At 34.1% G+C, this 10,000-nt stretch overlaps 1 protein-coding gene across 2 annotated transcripts in view; it reads right to left on the bottom strand.

Annotated features, from left to right (window-relative positions):
• LOC121326488 (paired box protein Pax-3-A-like) overlaps window positions 1–7,737 on the bottom strand; it is a 24,820-nt gene extending 17,083 nt beyond the window's left edge. For both annotated transcript variants that reach the window (XM_041269769.1, XM_041269770.1), the window contains exons 1-4: window positions 7,361–7,737; window positions 6,262–6,497; window positions 5,335–5,464; window positions 4,766–4,915 (exon numbers count right to left, since the gene is read on the bottom strand). In XM_041269769.1, coding sequence (XP_041125703.1) covers window positions 4,766–4,915; window positions 5,335–5,464; window positions 6,262–6,497; window positions 7,361–7,445 — 601 coding nt within the window. In that variant the 5' untranslated portion in view covers window positions 7,446–7,737. The remainder of the gene's footprint in view (window positions 1–4,765; window positions 4,916–5,334; window positions 5,465–6,261; window positions 6,498–7,360) is intronic.
• Window positions 7,738–10,000: the final 2,263 nt, after the last annotated feature.

Raw genomic sequence — 10,000 nt, 5'->3', positions numbered from 1 at the left:
GTTACAAGGACAATCGCTTAAAGTTTTGCAAAACAGCTTTTGAATGATGGATATGAGTTCTGGTTAAAGGTTTTGTGGAGTGATGAAGCAAAAATCAAGCTATTTGGTTACACTGATAGTCGTTACGTTTGGAAAAAGTCTGATGAGGCATACAAAGAATAGAGCACCATACCTACTGTCAAGCATGGAAGTATCTTTCTATTGGGTTGTTTTTTATCTAATGGCTCAGAAAATGTAATTTCAATACATGATATGGATTCCAATAAATGGTTTCCACAGCATACAAAAGGATATTGTATGTTCCAACACAAGAACGATCCAAAGCACATATCAAAATCTACTTCAGAATGGTTAAAGAATAAAATAAAGGCTCTGGAATGGTGTAGTCAAAGCCCCAATCAAAATCCAATTGAGAATCTTTGGTATGAGTTGAGAAAGGCTGTGCACAAGAGAAGTCCTCAGAATTTGAATGAACTGGAACAATTTTGTGTTGAAAAATAGTGAAAAATCGCAAAAGAATCATGCCAAAAGCTCATCTCAAATATTCTAATCGTTTAAAAGAAGTTATTATTGCTAAAAGTGCCTCAACTAGCTATTAATTTCATTTTCCTTGTCAGGGTATGAATACTTTTGAATTAGCATTTTTTGAGTTTTGCAAAATAAATAAATAAAAATGCTCAAATAAATAATTATAGACTTTCATGTAGCTTTTTTTTCCTCATCCACAAAAGCCAAACTTTTGCTACAAAAGATTTTTCCTAAAATTAGTTGTTTTTGAGAAATTTCTAGAAATTATACATTTCCATTTTTTTAAATTTAATTTTATTTATTTATTTATTTTACAGTAGAGCCTAGTGTATTCGCAAAGGAAGCCCCATCTCCACTGCCTGCGTTCTACTAAAATGTTAGTGACTTTTGATTGATTGCTGCCTGTTCTGCACAATTTGCTCCCAAATTAACAGGAGACCAGTTTGCAGTTATGCTTAATTTCCCCTCCGCAGGTTTACTGCTGTGCACGCGAGAATCACGCGGAGCTAACTTACTGTTATGCAGCCAGTAAACAAAATCGAATTCAAATACACACCAGAAATAATTTATTTCGGTTGCTGGCATCGTGTCTCGTACATAATTATAGTGGATAAAAAAGTTTTGACACATTTATGGCGTGGAATAAACAGGTAAGACATAATACGAATCAATGTCATTGTTTAAACAATAATGTGTACTAAACGAAGACTGTTTTATTGTTTGGGGTAAACGTGGCTTTGATTTTTGGTTATGTCTGTTTCGCCCTTTTGACTGCTTTATCTCAAACCACTCTAATTGTATCTGATCGGGCAATCGCCTTTACATTATTAGAACCATGCCAACCACTTCAAAGCCAATACAACAAGACATTACTTGTAGTTCTACGTCTAAATATTTAAGCTAGTGCTGGGCTGTCGCGTGTCTAAAATACAGTAATCAGATGTATTTAATTCCATTACAGCATGAAGAAAAAATGTTTCGAATAAAATGGCAAACAGGAATAGCTTGCAGATCTCGTTGTAAACTGCCTGCCTTTGTTGGGACGGCTAAAATGGGTACAGCAATTTTACGAATGTGTGCTCCAGGCGAAAGGGGCGGGTTTGGGTAGAGATGAAAGTGAGAAGAAATAAAAGAGACGATTTAATCTGCTTGAAGAGATTTTCAATTTGGGGAAGAGTTTGATGGGTGCATATTGTAGTAGTGCGCATGACTTGGGTGACTCCATTGTGACGACACCTCGGGGCCAATTCCTCTCTCCGGGGAAACAGTGGGCTCTATTCAGGAAGGAACTCTTTAATACACTTCCCGAATCATTGAATGTCACCCGGCTCAGCAACAGAAACATTTAGAAGACCCAATTAATGTTAAAGAGGGCGAGAAGAGGGTATTATGGAATGAATACAGCTAATCCTAACAAGGACAAGTGCCAGTTATTGGCTGATGTTGCATTCTTATAATTACTGAATTCTTGATTAGAAACGTTCATACAACAAACTAAATCAGCAGCCTGGGCGGGTTTTTTTTTTTTTTTGTTGTTGTTTTGTTTGTTTGCTTGTTTGTTTTTATAGTTTGTTGGGACCTATTATAAGAAAACCTGTTTAAACTCTTAACATGCGTCATGCAAAAGTTCTGAAACAATAATGTTTAACTAAATAAAAAAAATCGATTTACTAGACATGTGCAACAGTATATTGCATTCCCTGTATCACACGCCAGATATTAGTCATGTAAAAAAAAAAAACTCTGAGCAATTTTAATACATTTGTTATAATTTTGTTGAAACGATTTGCAAACGTGCAACAGGTCTAGTTGGCCAAGTGTGTTACATTTTCCAATACGGGCAGTATGAAAGAGGATGCTTCTGCTCCTGCTTTGAAAGAATGATTTCAATTGTATCTTTTGAATGACAGTCGGCATCTTTGACGACCTAAAAGATTCAAAAAGAAACATTTTGTAGGTGAAAACGGCCACTTTTCCACGGTGCACAGTCCATAAAACTGCTAGGAGCTCCAAGCACTGGAGCTCACTGAATAATTCATCCCTCATTGCAAGCTCATAATGTCTTTTCCCAGTCTTTTGTTGGGCTGCTTTCTCTTCTTTTCTCTCTGTATTATAAAAAGGTTGCCTTCTTTTGTCCCTGCCAAGCTGCTGCTGGCTCTGGCTTTGTCCATGTAAAGCTGAAGTGTGAGTTTCAATGGACTCTCTCCTCTTTGTTTTTCAAGTTCATCTCCAAGTGTGAATTGTATGTTGAAGGCCGGCTTTGTAAAAGATGGAAAAGTCGTACAAATGTTTGACCAGCTCATTTGAGACTTTTTGTCTGCTCCTGTAGTGTGTTTGCAGATAAATTCGAGTACAGTATAGAAGCCTCGTAGCATCATGGACCAATAACAAGTGAACTCAAATCCATGACACATGACTTTAAACATGACCATTTACCTCATCCAAGTGTTTACCATACAATCTGAGTCAATACAGAAATAAACTTCCAACGTCTTAGTAAATTGATTAATCAGTAGGAACCGAGTCCAAACATATGTTTGTAATTTTGAGTGAACTTTGAGTTTTATAATACAAAATTAGTTAAATGTTTTGAATAAAAACATAATCTGAACACATTACGTTGATATCTGTTCCGTGTTATCAAATTCATCCAGTCTCTTCCAAAATAGCCAGTAAAAAAAACCGGTTTTAATTAACATCATATTGTTTCCATAATATGCCAAGAAAACCAGTGTATAATCGTTAAATATAGATTTGCCTTACGGTATTATTTTAAAAAGATGTGTCCATGCAGTTGATGATGTGCCAGTAGCCGCGTTTGTCCAAATCGAGACATTAAAAAAAAAAAAAACCACAACGAATAATAAACTATGTCCCCTGAAAAAACGTGTTACCTGTTTCTAATTGTGTAACCTTTATATATTCATAGAAATGCTGCGCATTACATATCTGTACAGTAAAAATCTTGAGGGGAAAATAATATACTGAACTATACAAAAAATATATAGTGGGCATAAGTGCAACTATAGTTGATTGTCACTGTATAGAGCAAATCTTTGGGTAAAAAAAAGGATGTTAGTTAAAAATGTAACATTTCTAATAAACTGTAGGTATCCTCGTAATGAAACGAAAACAGTCACTACCTCTTCTCTTCAGTACTTATGCACACACTCAAAAGGGAAACTATCAACAAGTTACGGAGCTGATAACGGATTCTCGATTCGACAGTCTCTTTGATGCCACCTCGATCCGCTATTGTTTGAATTAGCCTAACACCTCTCTGGGAACTTTTACCACCTGATAAGGCTATAAAGCAGTCAAAACAACGCTGTGCTATACTTCCGACACACTTAACAATAATAATAATAATAATAATAAAAATAATAATAATAATAATAATAATAATAATAATAATAATAATAATAATAATAATAATAATAATAATAATAATATGTATTTTATATTTTATATAGCGCCTTTCATAGTGCAGAGTCACTTTCAATAGGACTTTGGCCTTGTACTGTAGTGAAGACAGAGCATAGCAATCAACTAAAAAGACCAGCAAGGACAGTCAAAGAATAAAACGCAACACCGGCAGCAACTCAGTATGAAAAATCCTTAACTTCAACTCATCAAATAACATAACCGTGTCATAAACATACCCAAACGGGAAACTGAATTTCCGGGTGTTTTATTGAAACTTTACTTGGGGAATGTTTGCATTTTTTTATATTTAACTGTTTAAATAAATAAACAACGAGATAAAAAAAAAAAAAAAAAAAAAGTTGCATGAACTCCTGTAACATTACATACAATATATTAGAATTATTAACAAATATGCAAAGGTGAACGTGAATAATTTAATCTGCCCTATATTGCTTAATCTCCAAAAACAATTATTAATGGGATTACACAAATGTGTATTTGTGATTATTATTATTATTATTATTAATAATAATAATAATAATAATAATAATAATAATAATAATAATAATAATAATAATAATATATTAATATATTTTTAAATCCAAAATTGTATTAGTAAAAGGAAAAGGCTACTCTGAGTTCTATATCAACAATATAGTCTATTGCCATAACAACTAAAGCAATGACCAAATCTGTGTAAAATAAGCAGATGATCTTCAGGCCGCGTGGTACATAGTGAAATAAAGCTATTATTGTGCCAGTGAGCCTGAAGAAATAAAATCAAATAAGAAACACGACTTCTTTAACTTACATCTGTCTCCGAGTATCCCGTCGATACTGTGTTTTGTTTTCTTTTCATGTTCTTCAAACTCCTTCCTCTCGATTTCCTCCTCGTCCTCTTCTTCTTCATCGTCCCCCCTGCCTCCAGATTTACTTCTCATAATACGGCTGATTGAACTCACTTAATAAAAAAAAAAAAAAAAAAAAAAAAAAAGACAAACATGTTACATGCATGTTACAAATGCATCTGCTTAATGGTTTTAATTGCTATTAGTAACACGTTCATTACAAAAGTTCCGTTTCACGATAATATATGGTTATGGACAATAACATACTATGAATTTAAAAAGTATATTTTGTGTGTGCAGCCATTCAAACGACACCTGTAACCTCTATAGTTGCAGCTATAACGATACACAAATTAGCTGTAACACAGTGGGGGAATTATTATCTGAGATACCTGAATTATTTAGCAGCAATTTTATCTTGCTGTTAAACATTTCGTGTTTGGTTGTGGTGTTATTTTTCCCCATACCAATCAAACAATTAACTAGTATACAACCACTGCACGACTGGTGATGTAATAATGGCTTAAAATACCTGAGGGGACCGTATTCCGATCACAAATGCCATCTTTCAGCAACTTATCCCGGATCTCCCAACTAAACATGCCCGGGTTAGCTTTCTTGTACTCCTCGATTCTCTTCTCCACGTCTGGCGTGGTCCCCTGCTTTAATTTACACGTGTTTAAAAAAATAAATAAATAAAAAAGATTATTAAAAAGTAAATTTTCCAACCCAACAAAATATTACTATCGGTAAATACTAGATTAGGCCTATGTACACTACCGTGGGGAAAAAAAAAGTATATGCGCGTATTACACTCTGTATTAATATAAATAGCCCTACATGTTTTTGCGGTTAAGGGCTTCACAGTTTGGATTAAAAACAACATAATTTCTGTTAAAAGTAATACTGACTTGGTATCAATACAAGCTGTTTTATTCAAACGCATTTGTTGTTAATTTAACGTGTGTTATTTACATTGTAACCCTATGCCCAATACTACAATTAATAAAATGAGAGATTCCAAACCAAGTCGACTATTATGCTGAAGTTCATATGAGGCGAATATGCATTCAGAAGTAGTAAAGAGTAGGGTATAAAAGATTGTTTTAATGGTATACGTCGATAAAATGAAGATTCACAATCGAATACAATTGTCTGTCAATACCCGCAACTTGTATTTTATTATTAGTTTTCTTTGTAAAACAAAGCAAAACGCAAACACTCCATCAACAAAATATAGGCCAGCATTAGTATTCATAATTAAGCATAGAACATTAATATCAATTCAACTGTTGTTCTGCCCCGGTATTTAAACCGGCTATCGCCCATAACCACTTGTAAGATAGCCTACAGTAATTAATATACTTTTAACCAAGAAATGCTCCATACAATGTAATATGATGTGAACATATTGAAGACCTCACAGGCCTGTTTGTTTCAGTCTGTAATAGAAACTCACCTTTGGTTTGCTTCCACCGATAGCGCCAGGTCTGATGGAGCCTGTCTCCTGGTACCTGCACAGGATTTTGGAGACGCAGCCGTGTGAGACCCTGAGCTGGCGTGAGATGACACAGGGTCTTATGCCGTGATGAGCCATTTCTACTATCTTGTGCCTGATGTGATTTGGTAAAGGTCTGCCGTTAATGAAAACACCACCGAGCTGGTTCACCCTGCCCTGTCCTAAAGGGGTAGAGACTTCGGAAGGAAAACAGAACGTTAACAAGTGTGATGAATTTACGAGTTTTATATATATTGCTAAATATGTTTAATGAGACCAAATTAATATGACCAGAGACATTCACTTGACTTCTGATATTTAAAACTGTAATAAATCAAAAACATATACATTTATCTTAAAAAATAAACACTTACACACACACACACACACACACGCACACAAATGTTTGTTTAATAGTTTGCAAATTGTTGATTTACCGAAACATGTTAATTCCACTTAATAATAAGAACGTTTAGCTTGTAAATGTACATAATTTAAACATGCTTTTCCATAGTCACTTAAATGTCTGATTATAGAACGATAGTCCACTAGCTGCAGTATGTAATTGCTAGTAGTATCCGGAATATCATTTCACATGTCAAGTTATGCAGCGTTAAAATGCAAGCCTAACTTTAACCCAGTAATTACAATGACAGTATAGAGTAAAGACTGCATGAACAGTTTTATTGTAATCATTTATTGTACATTTGTCATTATTATTTGTGTGTTCTGATTTAGATAAGCAATCTAAATGCAGACAGTTGCCCTGTTATAACTTAAAAACTATATATATATATATATATATATATATATATATATATATATATATATATATATATATATATATATATATATATATATATATATATCAAAAGAGGCAACTTCCTAACGTTTCGATATGTTTACATAACTTTGTTAATAGTTTAAAAAAAAAAAAAAGCTCTCTAAGTTTAGAAAATTGGGTTTAGAAATAACATGTGTTTTTTTTGTTTTTTTTTTTATTATTTTTTTTTTTTTTTTTCTTGCGTTCGATTTAAATTTAACCAAACTGTCAGCTTACCTTCCAGAGGGAATCCGCTGAGTGGGTAATTCTGTCCCGGTGCTGGGCGCATCATTCTTGGAATCGCCCCAGCTAAAGCTGCCATCCTAATGCACACTTACAACACTGATAACCTTTTTGGTCCTGCTAAAAAATCAGGTTTTGTGTAGTCCAGTCTGTATGGAAAGCTTCTAAGAAGCTACAAGCCACTTCCTTTTCTGTCAAATGATGTAATATCCACAAAACAAAACTTAGGAAGAAGAAGAAGAATTCAAATGAAACTGATTAAAAATAAAAAGGAAGCCCGGTTAAAAACTAGTTCTGTGGATCTAACTCGGTTAGATCTGTAACTAGAAAAAAAAAAAAAAAAACAGTTCTCATGCTACTGATGTTGTTGTTGACACCGTTAATCTGAATGGGTCTTTGGGAAATAGAGCAACATTTATTAGTTGTTGCACCCCACGCTCCATCAGGTCTTCTTAAACTCTCATTGGCTGGAAGTGGGAAGGTCCCGGTTAAGGAAAGCGCAACGGGATTGGCTGGTTTGGGAACTTTCTTCTTTTATCGCTATATTCAAGAGACTTGACTTAAGCTATCTTAAAGCAAATGTGTGTGTGCACACATATCATTAATTCCATCGACTTTTCAAGGAGAAATTCAAAGAAAACAATAAGGAGAGATCATGGACAAGAAGTATGCTCGCAGGAGCACCAGTTTACTTGAAAAACATTTTAAACCAAATACAGAGTATGGCTCAGGGAGACTGAATTTCGGCCAGAAATTTAAATACGATTTTCTCCCCTTATTTTTACTATTATTATTTATTTAGTGATCATCTAATTTGATTTAATGTAAAAAACAAAAACAAAAACAACAAAAAAAACATGGTTTCAGGAAATCATACACAGTGGATGTATAATATTACAGTATTGCCATCATAACAATTCCAATTTTCATCTTACGGAAAATTGATCAAACAATCCGACAAAGTACACTATGAAAACATGCAATTTGAAACGACTGGCATTTGTTCATACTAAGGAATTTATAGTCTTATTTAGGTTTCTCTAAGTTAAAATAAGTGAAATGTGTGACTGGGCGCTGGAGCGCCACAGCAGGATATGACGCCAAGAGTGCTGTAAAGGCTGTCTGTCCCTAAAGAAGGTACTATTGTATGGCCTCTTTATTTACAACTTCGTAAGTGCCAGCAAACTCGTCCCTTTTACAGAGGCAGCGATGCGCCAGCCCCGTCTCCCACAGCACTCTTTATTTGAGAAAGCCTATTCACAATCTCTGTCAGTCAAGTTATTCTGAGACTTCATCAATCAAAAGCACACGGCTCCTTCACTTTAAACCCTTTGAAATCAACAAAACAATGACTTTTCACTGGTTTCCTACAATTACCTTTATAACTATTATAACCTGCTCTACACATGAGATGGAAACCAGCTATTATCAACAATACCTTGTCATTCATTGTTCATTTCTGTACCGTTGTGTGAATACTTTTTTTCAAAAACGTAAAAACGTCTTTTCAACTTAGTTTATGTTTATAAAAATAACGTAATCAATTTAGTTACAATCACTGAAAAGTTACAGCGTCCAATATGTTGAGTTTTACTGCAAATTATATCTAATATTTAAGTATATTTTGTTATGACGTACAAAAACCCTCAGAATATTATCATTAAAACGAAAAACGATGTGCTTTGCATTGTCGCTCATGCTTCTAAACACGGTATTTCAGTTAACGCCAAGGATATTGCGTGTGCACTGAGAATAACCCATTTCACGGTCTCCGATGGGTGCTTCGAGTCCTATTGCTAATTACAGAGCCCCAACCCCAACCCACCCCCCTCCGACCCAGGTGCACGTTTAACGGGATTACAATTACACCACGGACAACCTGCAGCCGCATCACTACAGGTGGCAATTTATAATTTTTATTTTTTTTTTTTTTTTTTTTTTTAAAGGGAAGTAATTTAAACAAAAAAAAAAAAAAAAAAAGAAAAAACATGTTTTGCAATTTTATCAAACCATGGATTTCTTTTTTTCTAACAGGCAAATATTAATAACGTATGGTCTATAACTAGCTACATAACTACTGTCTTTGAATGCGGCTGAGTGGTTGTTACCTTGCTGGGTTATGCATATTTGTCATTAAATTCCATAAGCTACATTAATACTTTTTGTTTATAGGTAATCTGACAGCATATATATAAATATATATACATTATATATATATGACTATTATATATATATTATATATATACTATATATATCTATATATATAGTGGGGTGTGTGTGTGTGTGTGTGTGTGTGTGTGTGTGTGTGTGTGTGTGTGTGGTGTGTGTGTGTGTGTGTCAAGCCTGTTCTTCCTTTTTAAAAAATGTTTCAGGTGTTATGACTTATTGAATAAATAGCTTTTCATTTTAAGATAATCGCGCTGTAGTATATAAGAATATCAGACAAATATTATGCCAATCTTTTTATGGGAATGTAGCTAACCGCAAATCTGAGAAACATTTGCATGTTAAACTAAAAAAAAGAAGAAGAAAAAAAGCTGGTGAAATCATATAATTTGCTCCCTATGTATTTGTACATAACAAAAACACAGCAGGGACCGTATGAACCACAAGCAAACACCTTCATGAGAGAAG

Source organism: Polyodon spathula, chromosome 14, assembly GCF_017654505.1.
Source record: "Polyodon spathula isolate WHYD16114869_AA chromosome 14, ASM1765450v1, whole genome shotgun sequence".
In the NCBI taxonomy this organism is placed as follows: domain Eukaryota; kingdom Metazoa; phylum Chordata; class Actinopteri; order Acipenseriformes; family Polyodontidae; genus Polyodon; species Polyodon spathula.
The sequence above is the reverse complement of the archived record's forward strand: the minus strand, read 5'-3'. Positions and strand labels throughout refer to the sequence as shown.